We start from the raw sequence: 27,657 nt of genomic DNA on the forward strand, positions 1-27,657 counted from the left end.
CAGACATTTTAAGCTAGCCAGCATATGGCTTTAGCTTGCTAGCTAAAAGTTGACTCAAATCAAAGCTATCACCTTCGACTTTTTTTTTTTTGATTTTTAAATGACTGATAACCTACAAGTTTTTAATACAAAAACAGCAATAACATGAAAAATTACTCTGACACATAAAAATCACAAATATCTCCTCACCTCAACGTTTTGTGTGTGTTCCACAAAATGACCAGTGCAAAATGAGCAGGATGTCAGGCCAGCTGTTTGATATCAACACAGTGTCCTCTAGTGTGGCTGTAATAAGCACTGTGACAACCAACCCCAGTCTCCCCTATGAATGCTCACAATGGCGTAGGTGATGGCGTAGCCTCTGCGTAGAGCTGACACACAAGTATAAATCCTGCTTAAAGTTTAAGATATTGGTATCGTTGTATACGTCAGCTGATAAATAACAAGAAGTTGCTGCCTAACACAGTCAAAATAACACTTTTGTGTCCTTTAGTATATTTATTACAAGTCCATTGGTATAGAATTTGGGGGGGGGGGCGCAATAAATAAAAACATCTAAGAAGCAGATGACTTTTACTCTGAAAAAATGAAAGATATTTACACCATAAATTGATAGAGAAAAGCACATATTGAACCATAAAAAAATCACCTGACTTGGAAATTAAGTGTTTGATGCCTGCATTTTTTATGTCAGAACACCCCCAAACCCCCCCGTTTATATGGGTCCCCTCAAATGTTAAAAACAAAACCTTGTGCAAGTCATTTGTCTACAATAGGAGTGTCAAACATGACCCACCAGAGAGTCCAGTCCCCGACCAGCATACAGTTCTTTCACTTTAGTTTGGTGTGGTGATGTCAGTATTACTAATCCATCCACCCATCCATCCATTTTTGTAACCGCTTATCCTCTTGAGGGCCATGGGGGGCTGGAGCCTATCCCAGCTGACATTGGGTGAGAGGCAGGGTACACCCTGGACAGGTCACCAGACTATCACAGGGCTGACACATAGAGACAGACAACCATTCACACTCACATTCACACCTACGGACAATTTAGAGTCTAGAGTTTAGAGTTTTGGTCACTTAGGACTGTGGGAGGAAGCTGGAGTACCCTGACAAAGGGAGAACATGCAAACTCTGCACAGAAGGGCTCCCTCCTGGGATCGAACCAGAAACCCTCTTGCTGTGAGGTGACAGTGCTAACCACTGTGTCACCGTGCCGCCCAGGAGTGGAAATGTATAGACAAATTCACATGTAATGACAGTGAGTAGTTGACTGACTGAATGTGGAAAAGACATCACAGGCTGTTTGTCATTTCTGTAAATGGATGAAAAAGGGGGGGGGATTGGAGGTGTCTGTTATTTATAGGATGTTATGCAATGGTTTTACTGGTCCACCTGTGATGGAATCGGACTGTAAGTGGCCCATGAACTAAAATGAGTGTGACACACCCCTGGTCTACAACCTCTATGTGCGACCTTTGCATTTTACTGAGCGCGCTTCCTGTCCTGCCCTCCCTCCTCCTCCGCCAATAAACCGACAACCATGAGACCAACCGTCATAAGGCTACAGGCACTGCCAGCCATGTCCTGCCTCTAAAACAAAAAAATACCCTTTTTAGCATTTTCACGCACACTACAAGAGCAAACCTGCAGCTCTTATTTTTAATATTGCTATTTTTTTCTAGAGATAAAAGCCTGTTTTTTTAATAGGAAGGAGAGAAAATGTCTTCCCTCGCGCAGGAGAGGAGGTCTGGCGTTCAGCTGCTGAGCGCGGCGCTGCTGCCGCTGCTGCTGCTCTCGCTTTCCGGTAAGAACACATAGAGAAAAAAAAAGTCAGCCGAACCGATCGATGCTCTGATACATTGATACGCGGATCAACAGTTCGATGGGATGATAGCACAGACAGACCGCAGCATCTCTCGGCCTTTTCCCTCATGTCTCACTGTGGGAGCGTGTGTGTGTGTGCAGGGAGGAGAGAGGGGAGATAATGGGTGTATATGAGATAATGTCGCGTATTTGTTGTTCTTGCATTTTACCCACTTTGACCAAAGGCATCCATTAAAACCAGATTATTGTGGTTTGCCTCAGCTAAACTGATTTGTGATCAGTTGTGGTCCGCTGTAGCTCCATAATGACTTATTTCCCCTCCTCTACGTCTCTATTTTGGCCTGTGTTGACAGCTAAATGACTGCCGTGGTGCATCACAGCCCTTAAACAGGATTATGATGCACTATATAAAAATAAATATTGGCTCGGTTTGCACACAGAGGGATAGCGTACAGTAGGTCCCTGTGACTCAGTGTTGTGAGTGATGGACAGAAATAGGCCCATAATAAGGTGCTAACAATATGCTGCTGATATTTATACTGTAGGCCTAGTGTTTAGTAGCAGACATAAACCTGCTTATCAGTGAAATAATAGGTGTGTGGATTAGTATGAGCGCAGATTGGAGCAGTGTGATGTTCATTCAAAAGCAGTTCATGATAATTCACAGATGAAAAGGGTAGCAACCAGATCAAAACAGGCCTTTGCCAGGCGTGACCCACATCTGATCACACCCCGCATCATTACAACAAATGAGGACGATGAGATTAAAGGTAAAGCAAACACATGCAAAGTTCATTCTGCAGATACAAGCCAGGGTTGAGCTTGTGTAACATACCCCCCTTGCTGCTGCTTACCATAGCTGCAATATTAAACACTACAGTTAAGCTGCATGTCAGTGATAGATGCACATGTATGTGTAGCACACGAGCAAAAAGTGAAGCCAAAGTGAGGTTCACGAACCCGAGCAGGCTGGGTCATGATGCAGGGAGAGATGGAAGGTATTTTTCTGTGTCTGAATGATTAAATATTGGCTGAATGTTTATTTACACAATGCGCCAATCACTGAATCAAGTTTTCCACAAAGGAAAAATAACAAGGGGCAGAGTGGCATTCATATTTTTTAAAAAAATACCCTCTCATTTTCATCCAATTTCATCATTTCATCATCACTGTAAAGCCGCACTGATGATTGAGTGAAAGAGTGAGGGAACGCTGAGAGCCAACGGGACAGCCGAGTTGAGTTTTGTCTCCAGATTGTCTCTCTGTCTCATTAAATGTTGCAGTTCAGTGGTTTGGAGATTACACAGGGAAAGTCACACCAGTGTATTTTTGGATGGTGTCAGCTTTTTCACGTATGCCAACTGAAAATAGATACCCAAAAGTTTACTGTTGCTGGGGAGCCTGTTGCATGGAGATGCTAGTGAGCTAAAGCAGGTCGTTTCTTTCTCTTTTCAACAGCTATGCTAAACGAAAAAAGGAAACATTACTGCATTCCACGACATTAATTCTTATTTGCTTTGCTGCTTAATTGTCCAAATGAAAGAGTATTGCATAAAATACATCTACAGGCCTGTTGCTCTGAGATACCCCATGAATCAAAAACAAAATCTGTCTATATTCTCAGATGTCTGAGCCCATCAGCCAGCTGTGACTTACTTTAATCTAGTGTATTAACCTCCTGAGACCCTGCATCCTCAAATGAGGACATCACATTTTGGGTTTGCTGCACCTTATACTTCGTTCTGCTTAACTTAGACCTGTTGTCCTCATTCATGGACACTTTTAAATTCAGAAAAAAAAAGACAAAAGTGGACAAGGTACAAAACCTGATCAACTTTTATGATTGAATTTTTTGATTTGTGCTTAATAACATTTGTATTTTTATATTGCATACAAATTTGACCAGTTTTAGCGACAATAACAAGCTGTGTAAAATTAAAAAGTACTCATCTGAGGACACTGGGACTTTATTATTGTATTACCACAACATTTTATATAGGCCAGTAAGGTGTGACAGACTGCTCCTACAGACAAAAAGGACATTCCTAGCTTAGAGTGTGGAGCAAGGAAAATGTTTTCGTAGCTACAAGACTTTAAGAAATGTTACATTATTTACAATCTTGTTTTGCACAGCCATGTTCAGGCATTGAAATGAACATTTTTTAACAGTTTCAGACTTTAGCGGTGACCCCTAACCCACTGAGTTACAACATGTTGCATTGTCTTCAGGTTTGTTTTTGCACAGCAACATTCAGGCATTGAAATAGACTGTTTTATACTTCATTACACACTTGTGACTGTTAAAACTAAACCCATTGTCCTCATTATTTTTCAGAAACTACTCCCTGTTCAAAGAGAGTGATTCGTTTTTCATACTTATCAGGTCCTAATAATCCCAGATAGCAAGGAGAAATTGAAAGTGCATACCAAACGAAAGCTGGGGTCTCAGGAGGTTAATGTATATGCACGATTTAGACAAATGTAGTGGCTGAAACTGGAGGATATCTCTTTGCTTCATGTGCTGAAAAACGAGTGGTGCCACACCTTGAGCTCACCCATGAAAATATGTAAGGTCAGTAGAGATATTTTTGCAAGAGAAAAGCATTACACAGTGATCAAGCGATACACACTCACTCCTTGGGCATTTAATGCAGCTGGGAAAGCTTCCAGTACTTTCAGTTGTTTAGTAACACAGCTGCAATGTTTTTTTTGTGTGCTGCCTTTCAGTTAAACATCAGCCGTAGTCTGGGTTTACAACAACTTTGTCAATATTTCTATAGACGTCTGCAGACTTCTGAAACTGCAACTGTTTCCCGTAAATATTCCTCCAGCCCATCAGTGTTTTTACTTTACCTAGCAACCCTGCAGAGAGACACTAGAGGGCAGCAGCACACTGAAAAGTAAAAGCGTCTACTCTTGGTGCACTGGCAAGGACTCCTGGCATTATGAAGCACAGAAGGATAAAATAACCCTAATTTTTGTAGCTTTGTTTTAACAGCAGTGTATTTTGTTTTCTACGAGAACTCAGAGGACAGCTGGGTCACATCACAGTTGCTCTTATGTACACACAGAGAGTAATTATACGTGAAAATACACAAACAAATATCTACTAAGTAGGTATGTGTGAATATGTGCATCAAAGTACAATATAGAGCTCCAGTGTAAAACAAAAAAAGCATAAATATTGCAATAATATAAATAATATTAAGGTAAGAATTTTAGTTGAAATGTAAGTGCATATTAATGCACAGTTAAATTATTGCACAGATGGAAATATAAATTGGCTACTGAATAAATAAATAATGGGGTTAAAGCTGCTGACGGGTGAATTAAGTCCAAGGGCCAGTCTATTGACTCACAGTGTCTGACAGTCTGAGGGAGAAGTTGAGAAGTTTCATGGCTTCAGACTGGAATGGCTTCCTGTGGCGCTCTGTGGTGCATCTCAGAGGAATAAGTCTTGCACTGAATGTAGCCTGGTGCTTGATCAGCACTTCATGGAGTGGGTGGGAGATATAGGGGTATGACTTATACTGTGGCTTAGCTGGTTAAAGTGCCTGTCTCGTAAAGGGAGAAGAAATCCTGGGATCATATCCCAGCAGAGGCTTTAGAAAACAAACAAAATAGAGAAAATAAAAAGACCTCCAGTGCTGTCACAGAATATTATTTTTGAATTTAGGAGACCTAGATGTCCCACTTAACTTTTCCAGTAACATAGAGATTAGAGCCTTTTGTGTGGAGTTTGCATGTTCTCCCTGTGTCAGCGTGGGTTTTCTCAGGGTACTCCAGCTTCCTCCCACAGTCCAAAGACATGCAGGTTAATTGGTGACTCTAAATTACCCGTAGGTGTGAATGTGAGTGTGAATGGTTGTCTGTCTCTATGTGTCAGCCCTGTGATAGTCTGGTGACCTGTCCAGGGTGTACCCCGCCTCTCACACGTCAGCTGGGATAGGCTCCAGCCCTCCCGCAACCCCTGACAGGATAAGTGGTTACAGAAAATGAATCACTGAAAATGTTGATTCGAGACCTTTTCCTGAATTAAATTGTTAGTATTGCTTTCAGAACGTAACCCTTCGCATCTTTACGGCACAAAATGAAAAGCTTTATCAATGTTTTCAATACAAGAGCACACAAAATTAGTTAAATAAATTACTTTCGGTTGAAAATTTGAAAGTGTGGGGCAGCTGCTCATGTTTCAAGATGTTAAGATGTGCCCAGTGTTTCTTTTCAGATTCCTTTTTAGGAGCTGTGAATTTGTTTGGTGAACTGACACTGAACTTATCATGTGACTAATCTTTAACACTACCACCATCCAAAGCTTTGTATACCTCTGTGTCCATCTGTGTACTTGCAAGATTCTTTGTTTTTATTTGGGAGTGTTTGTCCGCCATAGACTCCATTCAAACCTTGTTAAGTGCTCTTTGAATGTTTCAGTGTACTGTATCTTAAAGCAGCCAGACTTAGTGACTCTATTATAAGTAGACACGACTGTCAATAATGCATGACAGTGAAAGAGCAGAGGGGAGAGAAGGAATAGAAAGTACCTTTCAACTCTTACACAATCAGTCAATATTTTCCATGTTGTATGGTATTTAGCGGTGATAATAACAGAGTATGGGCATGTACAGTTATTAAGCCTGCAACACTGCAGTGAAATAAGGTCAGTAAAATAGATAATGTGACCTTGACTTTGCTAATATTACAGTTACATATCATACATCGATGTTGCAGGCTCACTCTGTGCTGTTTTTGTTTGTTACTTTGCAGTGTTCTGAGATTGATTCCTATCCCTGTCTAGTCATGATATAACCAGAGAAAGCTTGCAGGATTCCTGCAACTCCTCCAGGAGTTACTGACAGATGTTGTATTTTTGTCGTGATCTGTATTGACTGCTGACTGCTCCCCCTCTTTTGGCACCTGCGTTTAGAATGCTGCAGTGTGCAGAATGCAATGTGAGGTTCTCCAAAGCAGGGGGCACCAGAGCTAAGCCCTGCAGTACAGACAGCTACTGAATCCAGACGCAACAATACCAGGCTTACAACAGTTTAAAGGCAGCATACTGGGGTCAACATATCATCCTCAATATGTTTGTAGACTTTACAGCGTTTGTTAAGTAGTGATAAAGTTGCAAAAAATAAATCATGATTCACTTTCACACCAGTGTCCTTCCAGTGTTAGGAGACAAAGGCGTCAACAATGGCAATACTTGACCCAAAAACTGCTCTGTGCCGGCTGAGTGATACTGACCCACCACCCACTGCTGTCATCAGAACACCAAATGGTTAGTTGTAACACTTAATCTCACACAAGCAAGTGTGAAGATGCCGAGCAGCAGCAGAAGTGGAAGCCACGCGAGGAACAAATAACGTCTGGACCCACTAAAGCAGTTTGGAACTGAGTAATTGTTTTTACCAGTAATCTATGTATCTGGAATCAGATCTCCTTATGATGCCGTCACCATTAAATGGGAAACCACATAAATTAAGATTTCCAATGTTATTTACATGGCCTGGGAAAGTTCAGTATTGGTGAACATGAGCTCCTCTCTCTCAAAGCCAAAAACCAGAGGGGTTAGTCTCAAACTTGTGATGTCATCAAGTGTAAAGTCTGGAGCTGCTGCATAGACAATCAATAGCCCCTTTTACACTGCCAGATTTTTGGCAAATGTTGGGCCGTTTTGCCGGCAAGCTGCGAGCGTTTAGACGCACAGAGCCGGATTGGCGAGTTGATCCAAGGTGCCTAATTTTCCACCGCGTAGGGGTAAACATATTGGGAGAACCTTTTTGGTTTAAAAACAACAGGAACAGGCACGGGAGGGGCTGTTGATGACTTGTGGGAGGGGCTGTTGATGACGCCGCACGTGCGACCCACTGGCGGTGGATAAACAGGAAACAGCTGATAGCAGGAATTAGCGAGCAGCTAGTAGCAAGAGGGAAACGCAAACGTGACAGACACTGTAAAGATGAGCAACTGGGGAGACAAGGAATTGCGCGCCCTCCTTGCCCTCACAAACGAAGAGGCCATTAATCGCCAAATGACGGGAACGGTGAAGGACGGGCCAACTTATGAGAGAATCGCCGAAGGGCTGACCAGCCGCGCCTTCCCTCCCACGTCACTGTTTACATCACACGCTGAGCTACACGTTTTGTTACTTGCTCACGCCCCCCATTGCCCCGAAAAAGGCGCATTCTGTATGAACAAAAGTAGGCAGGCGGCATTTTGCTGAGCATTTGGGGCCGTACACGTGCAATGTCTTTAACCGTCTAGGCGCTACTTTTGTGCTTTTTTTGAGACAGCTATGGCAGGTTGCATCTGAGGCTGCTAAGCAACCTTAACAAGCACTGTATCATAGCATATTTACCTGAAATCCTGAGTGCAGAGCTGATCTTCGTCCAGAAGTGTGTAGGCCGATCGTCCATGGGACAGATGTAAAGCTCTAGGTAACCCTGCACTAACATGATCAACTTTTATTTATCACAGACTAATATTTTCAGAAGAAAGGTAAGGTATCTGTCGGCTGTCCATCTACATTGCATACAATGGATTTTAGGGCGCAAAATGAATTATGAAACAGAAAATGTACCCACATACTCAGAACATTATCTTGTGTGCTCTCAGTGTCATCTATAACTTTCCCAATGCATTGTCTACGGAGCAGCTCCAGACTTTATACTTGATGATATCAAAAATTTGAGTTTTAGCACTCTAGTTTTTGGATTTAGAAGAGAGTTGTTCATGTTTACGAATATTTTTGGACTGTCTGTATGAATTTTTAAAATGGGTGTAGTTCCCCTTTAACCTAATATCGCCCCGGGGACATATAAGGAATTTACAAGTGCTCCCAGTTTAAGTGCTCAGAAGCTTTGCGGTTGACTTTAAGGAGGTAGGGATCAGAGGCCAGACCCCAAAAAAAGAACCAGGGCCTGCACTAAAGCTTTGGCAACAATCTGAAAAACACATCCAGTGTTGCATAGCCCTCTCCTTAAAACACTCTCAAGAAGCCCGGTGCCCATTTGATAACCCTGCAGTGTCAACACACTCAGGCGCAGCATTTACTCCATCAAACCACTCAGGACCAACACCTCTTATACCTCACATCTAGTTACAACCGTCTTCAACACCAAAACAAGTGAGTGCCGATACTTGTAGGGATTGTACAACTCAGTCCTTGTAAAGGAGCGTCATGAAAATGAAAATAGAGACTCTTAAATACTTAGCTGGAGCTCTTTGTGCCCTTAAAGCAGCTTTAAATCACTTTTAGAGGAGACCTTTAGAGAATGTCTGCGGTTGGTCTTCAGCGGATTCCTACTCTGAAAAGCTTTGTCCATGCCATCCCACAGATGCCTAATTGGATTGAGATCTGCAGGCGGGAGAGTTTCGACTAGTCCCGGCTATGGAAATAAAAATCACTGTCATATTTATTGAAACTTTCCTGGCTAATCCAAGAGCTGCAGTTTTAGGAACCACCCTGCCTGTTAAAATAGAAAACATTTGTGCATGCTGTAAGTTCTGGTATCTTTCTAACTCTCAGATATCTGTCCTTTCTTCTCTTAAATACAAATCGGAGCATTTCGTGGTTGTCATGTCTATTCTTGTGAAAATCTAGTCTGTACATTCTTTGAGAGATTTTTATACCACAAACACGTAGCAAATGTCAGTACCATCTGTCGGTTTGTACTTGCACTCTTTGATTCATCAGTGACGCAGGCAGACAGGCTTCCCCCTCTTTTTAATTAACACTGTTCTTTTTTAGTAAATAAGATTATGTGCATACATACAACCTGATGCAAAGGTGGTCACATAGATAAGAGGAATGGGGAGTGCACAGGAAACATGATGTAACAGACCCACCTACGTTTTACCTTTCTTTCTGCATTGACCTTGTGAGAGGAGGCAACAATGGAGGCGAATGGGAGGGAGTAACAGAGAGATGCAGGGAGTACTGGAAAGTGAAGATGGTGGGAAACAGAAAGCAAAACTGTGATTTTGAGGGTAGTAGAGGGGTCAGACGGGAGACGTGGAGGGAAAACGGCAAGGCGAGAGAGGTGGACAAAGATGGGAGAGGAAGGAAGGAGGGGCAGAGGAAGGGAGGAGTCGCATGAGGCTGCTTCACTGCAGTATTTCATCTGTTAGCAAGTCTCTGTCTCTCTCCGTCTCTGCATCTGCCTCTCTTTCTCACTATCCACGGGACTGCTGAGTCAGCAGCAGCCTGTATCCAACTGTTTCTCACGCTGTGTATCTGTGTACGGGTTGCAAAGGCACATACGTGTACGCAGTGCTTACGCGTGTGTTTCGGTGACAGCTGTGTCTGCTTGAATGTGTTGGCTGTTAGCCGTGCACAGATAGGTCAGTGTGCTGGGATGACATTGACATAGCACAGCTAGCATGCTTGGCTCACTGCTGACAATGCACACCTTGTAGGAGGGTGTGAGTGCATGCGTGTGTGTCAAGAAGCAGGTGCTGCACTGCATTGCAAGACACCTGACTGTGGTGAATTGTGCGGATGGAAAGTGTTGCGTGTGAGTGTGTGTGCGTGTGTGTGTGTGTGTGTGTAAATTATACATACGGACGATGGGTGGAGATGTAGAAAGTGCATGTGTGTGTGTGAGTGTGAGTGTGTGGTGCAGAGAGGCAGGCCTGTGGAGTGGTGCAGCAGCAGTGGGAAGGGAGCCAGAAACACCCGACTGCAGAGGAGAGAATGGTGCAGAGTCCCATCACACACACACACACACACACACACACACACACATACTGAGAGAGAGGCACAGATTCTGTCTGGGGAGTGTAAGGCCATGCTGAGACGTAATGTTAGAAGGGACGGGAAGAACTTGAGGAGACTAAACAATACTTTTTATATGCTTTTGGCTTTTATTTTCAAATGTTAAATTCAAGATACACCCTAAAGTGGCATAGTGGAGCAGTCGAAGCACGTATCTTACATAGTTTCTAGCCACTTCTGTGCAAGCCTTATGATCATGGGGCATTTGTTGTCTTTCAGTATTCCATAGAAGATGCTATCCTGACATCCCTCCTGATAACCTCATCAGCTGCAGTTATTGTAATTACTCCGAATAAACTTCAAACGATAAATTAGGTATATCCCTCCAGTCAAGCAGAACATACATTCAAACATCCGATGCCCACAATACATAAGCTGTATATTAATTCCACTTAATTCTACTCATGTGATTAGGCCGGATCACATTGCCAAAATAAATCATCTCCCAGTTTCATCAAAGTCAAACCAGTGATAACTAAAACATCACATCTTGACTGCCATGAGTGCTGCTATTCTTTAACATTATGACACATCCATCATTACGACACATCCATCACCCAGACATGACTTGCAGAGGTGGTAACGTAAATGAACAGTAAAAATGTTATATTGCTTTTTCATCTTGAACAAAGACTTTTCTTTAATCACGGGCACTTGGACCGAACCTGTCTGCCTCCACTGGAAAGCAATTTGGGTCAAAACGTGTTGTTTTTAATTGTGCTATATCAATAAACTGACTTGACTTGAATGAAAGACGATGACTTGACAATGAAGGAATGCCAAAATAAATCTATCATGACCTCCACTACACTGATCAGCCATATTATTTCATACATGGGGTTTGACTTTATTTGGCACGATTAAAGCGTAACCATGTGCAAGGTGATTAATGCAATTCCATCACTACCTGCAGTCAAGCTCTACATTTATGGATCGAAGAGATAAACTAAGTTGGGCCAGGCTTTAAGGGTGTTTTCACATATAGTCCTTTTCAAACAAACCGAACTCAGTCCTCTTAAAGTGCACCAACAAGTGGACCAACAGAAAAGCCTCAGTCCTCTCTCTGTTCACACTTTATATAATATATATTGACATAGTTTTGTTTTTACTTTGACGTGGCACTGCAGTGTGGTTTTGAAGCCTTTCACTTTCAGATGAACTTAAAACTGGAGGAAAACCTTAGCGTTTCTGTGCTGTAGACTGTTGCCATTTGATGTATTCTACATTCCACATCTGGAGACGTGCAGTATCTTCCGTGGACCAAACTACTCCTCGTCCTGCATCCTTGCAAGCGTTACAGGCCGACGTGGTTTTGTCTGTTATTTAAAGCCTCCCAGTGCAACAGCACTCGATCTAGTGGACTAGATACAGTGGCAAAGAGCAAAGCGAATCTGGAGTGCTTTGTGTTCACAATGATTAGATTAAGCGAACCGCACTGCGGACTTGAAGAGGGGTCTGAGTCTGAGTGTTCACATATGTGCAAGAAATGCTGAGTCACTGCTCTGAGTCCATTTAGAGAGCTGAAAAGGACCAAGTGTGAAAACACTGCAAGAGTTAGAATAACAAATTCATCAGTTAGATAAGGAGAAAGCCCGCCTGTCCTCACTGGACTCCAATATAATCAGATTATCTTTGCAAAGATTTTAAAATAATTTGTTTTCTTAAAGCAGAAGCACTTTGAGTTTGGGGAGAAACTACAACGACTGCTTTCCAGACAACTGCACAAACAGAAAAATGATTGCATGATCCATAAAGTCAAGTCCAAACATGGAGCCTGTCTCACCTCGGTGAAAGCACTACATTTTAATATTGTGAAAAAACAATTTAAATGCTGAGATCCCTGTGTTTGCACATGGATGACACCTTCTCCAGCGGTGATAGAAAACTGAAACCATGCAGAAACTGTCAACACAAATAGTAGAATTGTGTGGAAGTCAGTTTTTTTTATTCTCTAGACAGAGACATTGCTCGAAAAATGCAATATGCATATCCATCTATGATATGGAGGCTTATGCTGTAGATTTAAATGGATTAAACATACATGCTGTGAGACACCACTTTCTGTGTTTTGCACAGACTTCAGTGGAATTGTTAAGTATGTAGCAGACGTATCGATTGATCTGCAGTCACTTTGCGGGACTTTCCCCACATTTAAATCTGTTCTGTGAGTCGAGGAATTGACATCAAATGACTGTCAGCCTGAAAGATGGCACTCTGCAGATGGAGTGCAGAAGAAGAGTCAGCAGTAGGCCTAACATGGAAAAACACATCCTCACTACACACTGGCAAGATGAAACTGCTGAGGAGTTGCACTTTTTAGTTCTATGAAAATTGTCTCTATTTTCATATTTAACTCATATCGCAGCGGTGCCTGGACAGCGTGACGTGTGTGGTTGTGCTGCTGCCGTGGTCCTGCCAGATGCCTCCTGCTGCTGCTGCCGTCATTAGTCATTAGTCATACTTCTACTGTTATTATACAAATATGATTATTGTCACACATGTATACTGCCAGATACTAATATATACTTNAGTTTTTCCTTATCCGCTGCGAGGGTCATAAGGACAGAGGGATGTCGTATGCTGTAAAGCCCTGTGAGGCAAATTTTGATTTGTGATATTGGGCTTTATAAATAAAATTGATTGAAATTGATTGATTGTTTTATAGCATATTTGGTTAAACGCTGAGCCCTAAAATATGCTAGTTTACAGTATGTAGCCATCACACAGCTGTGAGATTACACACAGTTCATATAAATTAGGCTGTAATCACAAACCTGTACATGATGATTTAACTTCAGCATTTTCACTCGACACCTCAGTTGAACCACTTGTACCAGATTTACTGTCAGTGTATAGATATTTCCCAAAAAAGCCCAAACATCATTGGAAAAATGTAACATTTTCCTAAAGCAGAAATTGTACAAATGTATTTCCTTTTGTTACCTTTTGTCACCTGGACAGGGCTGACACATAGAGACAGACAACCATTCACACTCACATTCACACTTACGGCCAATTTAGAGTCACCAATTAACCTGCATGTCTTTGGACTGTGGGAGGAATTTGGAGTACCCAGAGAAAACCCATGCTGACATGGGGAGAACATGCAAACTCCGCACAGAAGGGCTCCCTCCTGGGATTGAAGCAGGAGCCCTCTTGCTGTGGGGTGACGGTGCTAACCACCACACAATGGTGTCGCCTCATCCTAAACTTGATCAGAAATAAGGAAGGACTAAGTTCATGACTTGAGGGAACAAGTTTGTGACTTTTGTGAACAAGTTACCAACTTGTGAGAACAAGTGAGCGACTAGAGGGAGCAAGTCATCAACTTGTGCAAACAAGGCACTGACTTGAGGAAACAAGATTGCGACTTATGCAAGCAGGTTAGTGACTGAAGGGAACAGGTTAGCAACTTGATCAGTCATGGTGGTAACGCAAATGCAATGGTGATTTGTGTGAACAAGTTACCAACTTGTGCAGATATTACATTAGCATGTGCCCATTCTCGGAACCCATCGGCTGTATTCGGCGTCTGACTTCGAGCAGACAGTGATACAGCCTCTGGGGGCAGACCCCTGATTTTTTTGGCATTCCGGTTTGATTTGGGTGGAGGAGGCGAATTTCCGTTTCCGACTTCCGTTTATATATAAGTAAATATGCTGAACCATTGTGATGAATTCAGAGTTTGCAGTGATGCCAATTATGTTCCGCATCGTTAGTTCACCGCACGGACCGTTTAACCTGGCAACAACTGCAGCCGGCTCAAACGTGATTGGTCAATATCACGCGGACTACAAACAGCCTACAACCGGAAACCAGGGCTCTTCCGCTCTTCTTCCAGAGGCAAGATCTCCGGGGTTTGCCTACAGACTCTACATTCACTGAATGTACAGTAGAGTCTGTATATAGAGACTAGCATGTGCCTGGCTAGTGGCCCGTCTCAGACATGCCAAACAGCAGTAGAGAGACACTGATTTGTAACACAAACCGGTTTATTCAGTGCATTTAGCGGTTTGATTCACCTCTGCTGATACTTTGGCTCCTGAACAATGAAAACTGAAGAAATTCTAAGCGACAGAAGTTTCAGCTTGTTGCAATCTGCAGTCCTCACCACTAGATGCCACTAAATCCCCCAAAATATTACACACTGCTCCGTTATACAATTGTATTTAAGCCCCGTTTCCACCGAGCAGTACGGTACAGTTCAGTTTTGTACGCATTTTTTTCCATTTCCACTGTGAAAAGTTGTGGATGTTACCAATGGAACCGTTCCATACCGTCCCCATTTTCGGTCCCCCCTCTGTTGGGGTACCTAGCACACAGATCTGGTACTAAAAGGTGGAGCTGTGAACACTGCAGTCTGTTGATTGAGCAAGAGCGGACGGTCACTCTGCTCAGGGCTGAGCGGAGTTTATTAAAACTGTAACTATGAAGTGAAAGCCTCTCGTAGCAGCTGGAGTCAGAGAAAAAAATAACTTCATTCACTAGGCCGAGTGCCGGCGACTTTTTAGGTGGAACATTAATTTGTAATGTTGCTCAATGTATGAGCTGACGACGTGAATCCACCAACACACCTTAAATTTCATTGTGACAACTTTGGCCATTACTTTAGTTTTTATATGACATACACTTTTTGTAATGTGGATCATTCAAGCGTTTATATATATTAATTTCAACTGGGTTATGTGAACGACATACATCCCAATCCTCACTCGGAGGAAAAAAGCGTTGAGGAGCGTCATTCCTGTGGCAACACCAAACCTCCGAGCTTGCCTTGGAAGGACTAAATGCACAAACCTGCTATTTTTAGATATCCCATCGAGAAAGACTCTTCAGCCTGTTCTATTTTGTTCTGAAAATGTTGGCATGCAGCCTCATTCTGTGGACGATAAACGAGGTGCAGAGTGATAAAGGAGGAAATGCAGAGTGCTGGACGGAGCAGTGAGTGACAGGGTCTGGGTACCATGTCTGAAGGGTTACTTTAGGTTCCAAAGGTACCATACTGAAAGTGTTTGAAACTGGGGCTTTCTTAACACAATCTAATGATTGTGATATCTGTAATTTCATGTAAAACATTTAGCAGTGCTGGCCCTGGGCATAGGCAGTATAGTCAAATGTTAAGAGCACCAATTCATCTGGGGCACCACAAATGGGTGAAGAAAAAAACTGTATCAACTCTGTTTTAATCCTCACAGCCCACATGTTTTATATGTTTTATTACTGTTGGTGCTAGCGTTATTAACATTGGTGTTGTTTTTATTCACAGGTTGTTCAGGCATGGATGTGCTCATGCCCAGTAACATTAATGCACTGAATGGATCAACCATCAAAATCCCCTGCACATTTACTTCCTGCTATAGGATGGATGCTACAAAGTTTGCCATGAACTGGACCTACCAAGAAACACTTAATGATACAGAAGTGATGGTAAGGTGACTCGTCTCTATGCTTAACAGCTAAGGTCCCTACATCATAAAAAGTCTAAACCCATTATCTATCTCTCTCTCCATAGTTTATGACATTCCATAAGAAAAAAGGAATGGTGCCTCTGCGTTCAGAACGGTTTGGAGACAGGGTCACATTTGCTGGGAACCTGGATAAAAACGACCTGTCAATCACCCTATCAGATGTTCAGCTGGAGGATGAGGGCATTTACAACTGCTATGTGAAAAACCCCCCAGACCGAATCCAGGGACATGGTGTCATACAGCTCAATGTTGTTACCGAACGTAAGATACCAACCCTACCTTCTGAAGATATAAAATTCTATATAAAAGTGAACCACCACATCACTGCTGATCGCCACACAAGACAATGAATATAAAGGGAAACTTTGCTGATATTGAACCAGCTGTGTGGCATCACAGTGTGTGCAGATGAACGCTGTTTGGCTTCATCCCCGTGCCGCTGCCAGCATGCGGACCTACGCCGCCGGACAGGCAGGGATCTCTGGGGGAAGTCAAACAATGTTCATCTGTGCATACATTCAGTAGGCTATATCTTCAGTAGCTAGCTAGCTAACCCTACACTTTTCAGGGTCTGATTTTGGTTTTGGAACAGGGAAGAAACGTGTATTGTTTTCCAACCTCTCCGGGTAACGAGTATCATTAATACATGACATTTATTTAGCTCCAAATCCACAAAACCAGCCTGAAAATGAAGGAAATCTGAAACGACTGCATTAGAGTCAATGGAGCACAGCATGTTCTGATCCAGCCCGATGCTACATGATGACTGGCCAGTCTAAGTTCGGGGGCGGGACTTAGCAAAGGGTCAGTTGCCTATAAATCCTAACCCTGAGTTTGGTTTTAGCTCACAACTATGTCCCTCAAACTTTCAAAATTATCCACAGCTTCCAGACTAAAATCCGCAGGTGTATTTTCAAGGGTATATGCAACTGTAAGAAAGTGTTCATTGTGTCAAGTGTTGCCTTGATTTCGCTTTCAGAAATATTATTTAGAGCTGCAAGAGCATGAAAATAGTATTTATGGAAAAGCACAAACCATTAATCAGTGTCATAAACAAATATTGACCTTCAGTATCATGTATAACATGTATCAGCATCAGCATATTGACAGAGTTTGGATTTATTAACGACTTTTCTAAATATAATATGCTGTATGTGTTGCTAAAGTGATGTAACAGATATAATGTGCTTGTGTTTTGCAGCGTATTGAGCTCTCTCTGTCACTGTTAAGGATAAATAACATACAGTAATCACATAAAAGACACTGTGTGTGTGACTGCGTGTGTGTTTCTTGGAGTGTGAGGACCTACTGGTGATGAGTCAGCTTTTTACTTATTAATGACCAACAAGAGGTTGATTTTAGTCCCTCAGCATCTCTTTCGCACCCACGCACACACACTCACACACACACATATACGACACAGGCTAACTCAGCAGCACTTTCTTTCTTTCCACTCTGTTTAATCAGCCCAGTAGAGCTTTTAGCCAGCATTGCACTTGTCTCCATCCTTTGTCTACAAACTATTTAACCCTCTCCTCCCCTCAGTTCCCCCGCCGAGGGATTCAACAATCGCAGTTGCGATTGGGGCTTCAGTGGGTGGAGCGTTAGCTCTGCTGATCCTTTCCATGGTAGTAGTGAAATGTCTTCGTCGACACCGGAAACAGGAACTGATTTCAGAGGAGAAGATGGAGGAGGAGGGAAAACTGGAGGCTGATGGTGTTGCGGAGGAGGGAACCAAGTAAGAAATCTCACCATAACATCCTTTTATCCTCCAGCAGAAACTACCAGTAGCACCAAGATTAAAAAGTAGCAGTAACAGTATGCTTCTCTTGTTTCAGTGATACACCTATTAGTTGCAGCTTTTACTCTGCTGGCTAGATAGAAACAACATGTTGTTTTAGTTCAGGCAGATACTTCTCTCCTCCAGCAGAGTTTACTGCTGATTATTTGTCGTCACTGATGTAAGACTACTAAGATATGCCACTGCTGTATCAATGCTATGCCCAACTGGCATGTGCCACTCAAATGACACGTCACTGATGCCTCACTGGCAGATACCACTTCTCACATTAAAGAATTGACAAAAAAGAAAAAAAACTCAACAAAGTGTCACAAGCAGCATTTAATACAGTTAATCAAGTTAGCACAGTTCTGTGTGTTCCAATACCCATACTACCATACCATATAGTATGCCAGAAAAAAATTTAGGATGTCCCGATACATATTATGTCAAATGCAGTGTGCCAAAAATACCAGGATGTCCCACCACATCTGGTCTGATTTTGCAGTATACAAGCCAGCATTGTTTCCTTTCTTTTCTGACCCACAATCCTCTGCGTAGTATACGACATGTCACATCGACTGAGCAGCAAACATTGCTTTAACACTGACTGAAGTCACAATGATGGATGATAACGCATTCAAGCGACTGATGACCATAGTAATAGTATAATAGGAATATTAATTGTTTAAGTGAACAAAATCTGTGCAGTAAGAACTTTAAAGGAAAAGTCTGGTATTTTGCACTTTGAGCCCCATTTCTGGGTTGTTTATGATGAAATAGAGTGGTTAACAACAAAACTGTGACGATTGCTCCTTTTCAGAGAATTTGGCTTTCTCCTGCCTGGCTTAACAGTGCTGCCTATGGCCATGTGTGAACCTGTCCTAAAACCAAAACGTTAGTTTTCAAAGCCATGAAACTCACTGAGTGGTCAGTGGTGTTCGTTGATGTTCTGACATAAAATTCGTAGCAAACTGTGGTTGTCGTGACGATTTATTTGACATTTTATGTAATCCATTGGTTTTCTATAGAAGCCTCACTGTCCGTTGGTAGTAATCTGCCACCGGAAATGGAAAGGGGGTTGTTTACGACAAGGTTGTAGTCACTGTAGTCTTTTAGCTCAGCGAAAGTGCCGGCTCAACAGTGCTGTGTGAGCTCATGGAGGAAGAACAAGAACGAACGAAAACGTTTTGTAATAAGTTTAAACAACTGCACAATGGATTACTCGCTTGTAAACAACTTTCGCAGTATGATGCCTTTGAACACAACGCCAACCTTCTTCTTCTGCTTCTTTTCTGTGTCCCATTACATTGCAATGGTTTCCTGCCGGTTGGCGACACCCACATAAAGGAGCATTATCGCCATCAAGTGGGCTGGAGTTTATAACGTTTCAGGGTCAAACGAACGATCAAGCGGAAGTTTACACACGGGTATGAGGCAACTGAAAAAATAGTTCCACAATCGGGATGAATAGCGAAAACACAGATGGAAACCACAGTTTGCTACAATTTTTATGTCAGAACATCAACGAACACCACTGACCACTCGGTGAGTTTCAGTTTTCGGACAGGTTCACACATGGCCATAGGCAGCACTGTTAAGCCAGACAGGTTCACACATGGCCATAGGCAGCACTGTTAAGCCAGGCAGGGGAAAGCCAAATCATAAACAACCCAGAAACAGGGCTCAAAGTGCAAAACACCCGACTTCTCCTTTAAGGTTAAACTACATACATTGTAAAGTAACAACAGCAGAGCTCTCAGGGTTGATCGCCATTTCCGGTGAACTCAAAAAATGGCGCAACAAAAGCAAGTAGTGTGTCCCAACTGTGTGCATACTGCATACAACAGTACGTATTTTTTAAGGGTAGCTGCAGTACCTATTAAAAGTAAAAAGAAAAAGTATGCGATTCAGAACATACCCTTTGTCATTTCCGCAGGCTATGCTAGCTGTTAGCTACCATAAAAGTATGAGCATAACAGTGACTGTTGCATGGTTATTATAAACTGTGATATGTGACATACAGCAGCAGCAGTGGTCAGCGGTGTAATCTACGGCAGTACGAAATACATATTTAGGTGTCTTTTCATCTTAAATGACATATACTAGTACAACAGCAGCACCGTGCCAACAGTCATCAGCGGCATACCACTAGAAAACATCACATTCCACTGAATTTGGAAACGTATACCATACTAAATTCAGCAGCCCAGACCACGAGCCATGGTGCTTAACTTTCTTTAGTCAGTAGTACATATCTCAAAATCTAAACACACACATAAACATTCCCAGAAATACTATATGTTGGGATGTAGTGTAATGAAAACATTTTAATTCCAGTTTACAGAATGTTATCTATCCAGGTCTTGGTATATTCAACAGTTTCTGCCCAAAATATTATTTGTACTAAAAACAACCACACACACAGCTCAGACATATGGCGTTCAGCACTTTAGCTTCCAAAACTCCTCGTCTCCTCTTATTGGATTACAGACCTCAAACCTTCTTTCTCTATTGACTGAGCTCTAACCTGTTGTTGGGCATCTCTTCACTTATATCTATAGACAACCATAGCTGGGCCATGTGATTGAAACAGCGGCCTGTGGAGCTCCTCTGGTACACCTTCTCTGGTAAATACCTGCTCATGTCATCCAATATAGACTGTTGTTGTTGTCTGTGATGAACATCGTGTCTGCTGTGGAACTTAACCTGGGCAGTATGGTGAAAAATATGAAATACAAGTCATTTTAGAATCAAACTTCCTGCTAAAGTCAAACCAAACTGCCGTGACACTGCTATCTTTGCATGTCACATACCACAGTATGAATTGCATTTAGCCTCAGTGCCTGTTCTTATTAATCAATAGATAAACTCATAAGTCCTCTCTCTGCCAAAAGAGGATTAAGGTTGTGCAGTGTGCTTAAAAGTGGTTTGGAAAAAGTGTATATAATATGTGTGTGCATGTGTGCAAGTGTACACTCACTGGCCACTTTACTAGGTACACCGTGCTAGTACCAGGTTGGACCCCTTTTGCCTTCAGAACTGCCTTAATTCTTGGTGGCATAGATTCAACAAGGTGCTGGAAACATTCCTCAGAGACTTTGGTCCATATTGACATGATAGCATCACACAGTTGCTGCAGATTTGTCGGCTGCACATCCATGATGTGAAACTTCCTTTCCACCACATCCCAAAGGTGCTCTATTGGATTGAGATCTGGTGAGGGATGAACAAGGTCAGCAACAATACTCAGGTAGGCTGTGGTGTTTAAACCATGCTCAGTTGGTACTAAGGGGCCCAAAGTGTGCCAAGAAAATATCCCCCACACCATTACACCACCACCAGCAGCCTGAACCGTTGATACAAGGCAGGATGGATCCATGCTTTCATGTTGTTTACACCAAATTCTGACCCTACCATCTGAATGTGGCAGCAGAAATCCAGACTCATCAGACCAGGCAACGTTTTTCCAATCTTCTATTGTCCAGTTTTGGTGAGCCTGTGTGAACTGTAGCCTCAGTTTCCTGTTGTTAGCTGACAGGAGTGGCACCTGGTGTGGTCTTCTGCTGCTGTAGCCCATCTGCTTCAAGGTTGGACGTGTTGTTGGTTCAGAGATGGTCTTCTGCAGACCTTGGTTGTAACCAGTGGTTATTTGAGTTACTGTTGCCTTTCTATCATCTTGAACCAGTCTGGCCATTCTCCTCTGACCTCTGGCATCAACAAGGCATTTTCACCCAGAGAACTGCTGCTCACTGGATATTTTCTCTTTTTGGGACCATCCTCTGTAAACCCTAGAGATGGTTGTGTGTGAAAATCCCAGTAAATAGTCAGACCAGCCCGTCTGGCACCAACAACCATGCCACGTTCAAAGACACGTAAATCACCTTTCTTCCCCATTCTGATGCTCAGTTTCAACTTCAGCAGGTCGTCTTGATCATGTCTACATGCCTAAATGCATTGAGTTGCTGCCACGTGATTGGCTGATCTTTTCACATTAATGAGCAGTTGAACAGGTGTACCTAATAAAGTGGCCGGTGAGTGTATATGTTTCTTAATGTGTACTTTGCCCCAGATCTCACTACCTGCTGACTTTGCCTCGAGAGAGGCTTATTTATTGGAGCATCTACCAAGGGCATTATGAGCTTAGGTCAAAATATTATTCACTCTCTCTTCCTCTCTTTTCTTTCAGACATGTACACCCCCTTCCTGAAGATCTGTCGTAACCACTGCTTGAATCATTGTCCACTGATACTTCCATCCCTTCTGCATGTGCGTGTGTGTGCCACCGCACACAAGTGTGCTTCTGTGTGTGTGTGTGTGTGTGTGTGTGTGTGTGTGTGTGTGTGTGTGTGTGTGTGTGTATACTGAATGTGTCTGTGTGTGCGTGCGTATTTCTATATGTCTGTATGAGATGTGTCTCTTTCCTTGAAATGAGCCAGGGAGGACTTTTCTGCAACTTAACTACTGAACACATAGTACTTAATTCATAGCTACAAGTCAGCATCAGAAGTCTTATCTCATCATACGGAAAGGCATTTTCAACGCACGCTATAGGACAGGCTAGGGCTGGGCGGTATGACCTAAAATGTATACCACAGTATAGTTTAGGATGGAGCAGTAACAATAACCCAACATCTTAATATCTAATTTTATTGCCTGAATCTATTATTCATTAACTAATAATATTGTTAACAGTGGCTGTAGAGGCAGAGTTAATACCTGATGGATGTTAAAAGCTACACACTGCAGAGCAAATATTGTGTGTATATCTGTTGTATCGTGATAACTTGGGTAGTTAACAGCAGCTGCAGTTCAGTTTTGAGATTTAGTTTGACACACTGTGAATCCAGTGTCTTTCAACATTGCCTTAAAGGAATACTTTGACGATTGTCAACCAGCTTTGTATCATATTAATCAATAGTAACTTCCCTTTACGTTGCCAGCACCCAGATCTCCCTGCTCAACTCCCAGCGAAAATGCTGGATGAAGTATAGGTGTCATTCGGCGGATCCAGCTTTAAGGCTGCCGCTCAACTATAGATTGTACTTCTGCATTTGGACACAAAGAGTTTGAGATCAAGCAGATCTTAGATGATCAAACCGTAAAACTAGGCAGTGCTGTTCAAATATAAACCAAGTTTAAAAAACGAATGTTTGCTACCAGTCTGCCGCCATATTGCTTGCGGAAGGGAAACTCTCATTACATTGTCCACCAGCAGGAGTGTTTAGTGTTCTGGTGCAACGCAGTGCATTCTGGTAGTTGAACGTTTTCTGTCTCTTGATCAAAAGCAAATGCCACAGCCCTTTTTCTCTGTTTTCTCTGCTCATGTAGCACGGACTTCAAAAGTATATGCATCTTACTGCATAGACAACCCCGTTTTATGAAAAGACCGTCTTCCCAGCAGTGAAGTACTTCTTTAAAGCCTTGTCTCTCATCTGCCTGTATGGGCACCATGTCTTAAAATAGATGCACACTTAGAGTATGTGTAATCCAGAGAGTATTCTTAAACATTCCTCATACCTGTCTGGGTTTTTCTTGCCCCGCATAGTCAGTAGAATCTGTAGACCTTTTTCACAGTGTACATTTTGACTTGTCATAGGGAACCAGGGAGTGATTTTAGCCCTGAATGTTTTCTCAAAAGCCCTCAGTCTTTTAAGTTTTTAAAATGCCTTCAACTTTGTGTCTTTCAGATAATAATATACCAGTCAGCTACAACATTATAACCACTGGTGGGTGAAGTGCAAAACATTGATCGTCTTGTTACGCTTCAGTGTTCTGCTGGGAAAGCTTGGGTCCGGGCAGTCATGTGGACGCCACTTGATACATAACACACACCCTTACACCGTTGCAGACCAGGTACCCCTCTCCTCATGGGAGCAGCACTCCCAATGGCATTGGACAGTGTGCCATCCCACACTTCAGAAGGTGATGTGTGGCATGGTGCGTTGTCCAGCTGGGGGGGTACTTGGTCATTCCACAGGAATGCCAGGACCCAAGATTTTCCTGCCGAACTTGAGAATGTAACGAGATGATCAGTGTTGTTCACTTTATTTGGGAGTGGTTTTAATGTTTTGGCTGATCGCTGTATATGCTACCGTGCTATCCTACCATGCTACTCTCTAAAGAAATCAAATACAATTGAGTAGATGTTCTTCTGTTGGCCTTATATTCAATTCAGAGCTAAGTGACCACATCTACTTGGCATTGTTGCGGATCCTTGATTTGCAATTAGAGTAGCCCAGATTAGTCATCCTCAACATTTGTTCTGTTATGGTTTCAGAATGATGAAGGCAGCTGGAGAACAAGTAGATACATAATAGGTTGTAGGCTGTACAGGCTGATTTATTTTTGCAGTAACTATCATGTATTGATTTTGATCATTCTTTTAGGATGGCGTTCTCTCAGATGGTTTGAAAAATAGTGCATATATCTGCTTTAAATGGTTAAACAAACTTTTTAAGGGTTTGAGCTGAGCCCCCAAAAATGCACAACTACACTGATTAATTTGCAGCGAGTTGTAGTGGTGTTTTTAGAGTACTTTATAGCATATTTAAATCTTTATATTTCTATTGTATGTCACTGGTTATACCGTCCACCCCTATGACAGAAACTTCTCAGCATCCATCTCGGCCTTGCCTAGAGGAATGATATGTTACTGTGCCTGAATACAGCAGGCACACATTTCAGTTCAGTCTGTTATTTGAAGGGTTAAAATTGAGTCTTGGTTTTAGACCGTACAATATCTGTGACTGCAATACACTGTGCAATTATTTGCACACACTGCATGGGGAAAATTGTCAGTGTCAGTGTGACAGTGCTGAGCTTCCCTCGCAGAATTCTTCCCTACAATACAAATAAAGCTAGCGCTGGGTGAGAAGTGTGTTGTTTGAGACAGAGTGGAATGAATTATTGTTGACTTCATGACAGCCTTTTTGTCAAAGTCAAAAACATATCAGAGACGAATCATAGTAAGAACCTCACACTGCACCCACAGTTCATGCTGGTGCCAACTGTTAGTAATAACTAGGGTAAGAATTAATAAAGGTTGCCCAAACAGACACAGTTGAAGTAATCCTGAGCATGACCCATATTACTCACAGAGTTGAGTGCCATTAACAGACAGTAATACAGGGAATTATACCAAATGAACCAAATTGAAATATATGATGCTTATATTCAAAACTGACAGATAAGAGCCTACTAACAAAAACATGTAGAATTTGTTATTTTAGCAACTGGAAGCATGTTCAGAGGACTAAACTCCAAACGAAGGAATACTTCGCACATCTACTTTCAGACAGGGCTGTAGGAGAGGTAAGAGAGGAACAGAATTTGTAGAAAAGACTGCAGGAGTCAGGAGTCTTTTCTACTAGAGTACTGTACTGCCAAGAGTACATGTCAAACAGTGCATATCATAGGGCTGCCCCCGAATAGTCGACCAAACGTTAGTCGAACAGAAAGGTTGTTAGTCAGCAACATTTCATTGGTCGCTTAGTTGCAGAAAAAAAAAAGCACGAAACTCAATTAGGAGCTGCACCTTGTCAAAATTGGCGGAATTTAATTTGAAAGGACAGACTCAGGAAGTGGCCACGCTCAGCAGTCAGACAGGAGTCACGTTAATTAATAAGTCACGTTATTCCACAGGTTAGTTAATAACATGTCGGGCAGGAAATCCAAAGTGTGGGATCATTTTGAGAAGGTGAAGGACGAACCCAAGGTGATATGTAAACTCATCTTCATTGGTCGACTACAAACATGACGTATCATCTGAAACATGGAAGTAGCTACATGCCCATTAGCCACTTAGCACAATCATTACTGCTTTGCCAACAGCGTCATTAACAGGCGGCTCGCTCAGTGTGTGACGTGCACTTGTAGATAAAATATAGGCCTATATTAATGAAGGCTCATTAGTACGGTTTTGTATTTCTCTGTAATGTAGCACAGTGTTAACAATGTTACTGATACTATTCTTTCTCACACCTTCAACTCAAACCATTGTGTTGCCCCGCCCAAAATATATCATTTAATAATTACATTAAGATCGTAAACATGCAGACTAGGGTTAGGGGGTTAGAGTTAGGGTTAGGGTTAGTTGACTTATGGCCCAAATGACAACTATTGGTGGACTAGGAAAATTCTTAGTCGGGGGCAGCCCTAGCATATCAAAAAGAAAACTAATATAAAAAAGTAAGAAACTAGGTTCTGCTCTTTGAAGTTTACCACTAAACCAAAACAAAGTGTCAGTCAAAGCATGTTTAAGTTTCCACTCTATGTCGTAATCAGGTGGCACCATTTATCAAATATTATAACACCTGCATTTTATTTAGATTTCATTTTGATACACGCATATATATTTTGCTTGCATCTTTAATTTATAAAGTCTCAGAGGTATTCGGTTGCACATCGGGGAGTTTAGTCTGCCTCCTGTACAATATCAAGAAACAACTTTAATATGTCATGTCATGAAGAAAAAAAAGCTTCCGTAGTACAAATAATCTATGTCTTGTTATTCTAACTCCAACTGGAGCCCTGTTTTATAGAGATTTTGAAAGAAAGAACAACTTTAAACTGAGCCATTGCACCTCAATACAAACACAATGTAGTGTTTATTTTAAAGCAGATAAATATATAATAAAGTTTCAAAAGTTTAAAAACGTACATCCTAGCTCCGTCTGCAAAGTAATGCCTTTACCTCAACAGTGGTGTTTAAAACTGTAGATATTGTTTTGCACATTCACATATTTTAACCACTTCTAATATAATCATAGTGGAGAGCATGTGACTATAATGGAAACGAGAAAATATATATATAAAGCTCACTTTAATAAGATGGTATATATCAGAATGTGGAGCTGTTGTAATAGAAACATGGCATGATGATTGTATGGTTAAATGGGAAATGTATCGGTAGTGTGTTTAGTTGATCATTTATTTGGTTGGAGCACTTTAATGTTAAAAAAAATATATATTATCTTGATAAAAATCACTGTTAAATGTCCATGTTGCAGCATGTGAGCTTTGGTACTCTCTGAATGTCTTATGTTTTAACTATGTTGTGATGACAGGCTGTCGTAGAGTGATGTCTCTATGATACCTCTCGTGTCTTAAACTGGCTCGCTGTGTCATCCAGGTGTTGGAGAGTGCTTCCAAATCTGGTGACTCGGCCAGTCCTGGTTTCAGACAATGTTTTTAAAAAAAACGCAGATCTAGGTTTAGGCCTATTACTCTACTTTTTTGTTTGTTTTTATCATTTGTGATACTATTTTCCAACATTATATGTAATGTGTGATTTCCTCAAATATCAATACGGTCATTAAACACAAACAAGCTGTAAAGAACAACAATAAAATGGTGATTTGTTTTTTTTGTTTTTTTTTTAAAGTAGGCAAAATACATAAACCTTTCCTGGGACGCCGCTGTCTGTGTGTGATCGTGTATGTTAACGTTGACCCATGTGGTGATGTCAGGTTAACATTTGGGCGGATTTAGTGCAGGAAGGTTTTGTCTGCAATATGAAGTCAGATACATAATGTATATTGTATATACTGTATTTCTCAGAAACAATGGAACAAATAAAAACATGAATACTGTGTCATGTACTAGGCAGATTCATCATTGTGCATCACTGTTTACCATCTCTGGCTATGAGTTTGCCCTGAGTAGTTGCTCTTGTATCACTTTGAAATGATAGTGAACACCAAACTAATGCTTGCACTGTGCTGCCTGTTATCAAGCAGCTGTCATTACATTATGTATTTTAAATAAAGATGATTTAGGAAAATGCCGGCGTTTTTCTGTGC

At 41.8% G+C, this 27,657-nt stretch overlaps 1 protein-coding gene across 2 annotated transcripts; it reads left to right on the forward strand.

Moving 5' to 3' along the window:
• Positions 1–1,571: 1,571 nt before the first annotated feature.
• Positions 1,572–27,638, forward strand: scn2b (sodium channel, voltage-gated, type II, beta). Of its 2 annotated transcripts, XR_007571644.1 has the most exons (6): positions 1,572–1,810; positions 15,873–16,033; positions 16,119–16,335; positions 17,620–17,812; positions 20,419–20,484; positions 22,044–27,638. XR_007571644.1 is itself a non-coding variant. In XM_050070285.1 (5 exons), the coding sequence occupies exons 1-5, from the start codon at positions 1,726–1,728 to the stop codon at positions 22,075–22,077; spliced, it is 690 nt and encodes a 229-aa protein (XP_049926242.1). In that variant the 5' UTR covers positions 1,572–1,725; the 3' UTR covers positions 22,078–27,638. The 2 variants fall into 2 exon arrangements, 1 of the variants encoding a protein (XP_049926242.1); XM_050070285.1 differs by lacking the exon at positions 20,419–20,484.
• Positions 27,639–27,657: the final 19 nt, after the last annotated feature.

This window comes from Epinephelus moara, chromosome 2 (assembly GCF_006386435.1).
Source record: "Epinephelus moara isolate mb chromosome 2, YSFRI_EMoa_1.0, whole genome shotgun sequence".
In the NCBI taxonomy this organism is placed as follows: domain Eukaryota; kingdom Metazoa; phylum Chordata; class Actinopteri; order Perciformes; family Serranidae; genus Epinephelus; species Epinephelus moara.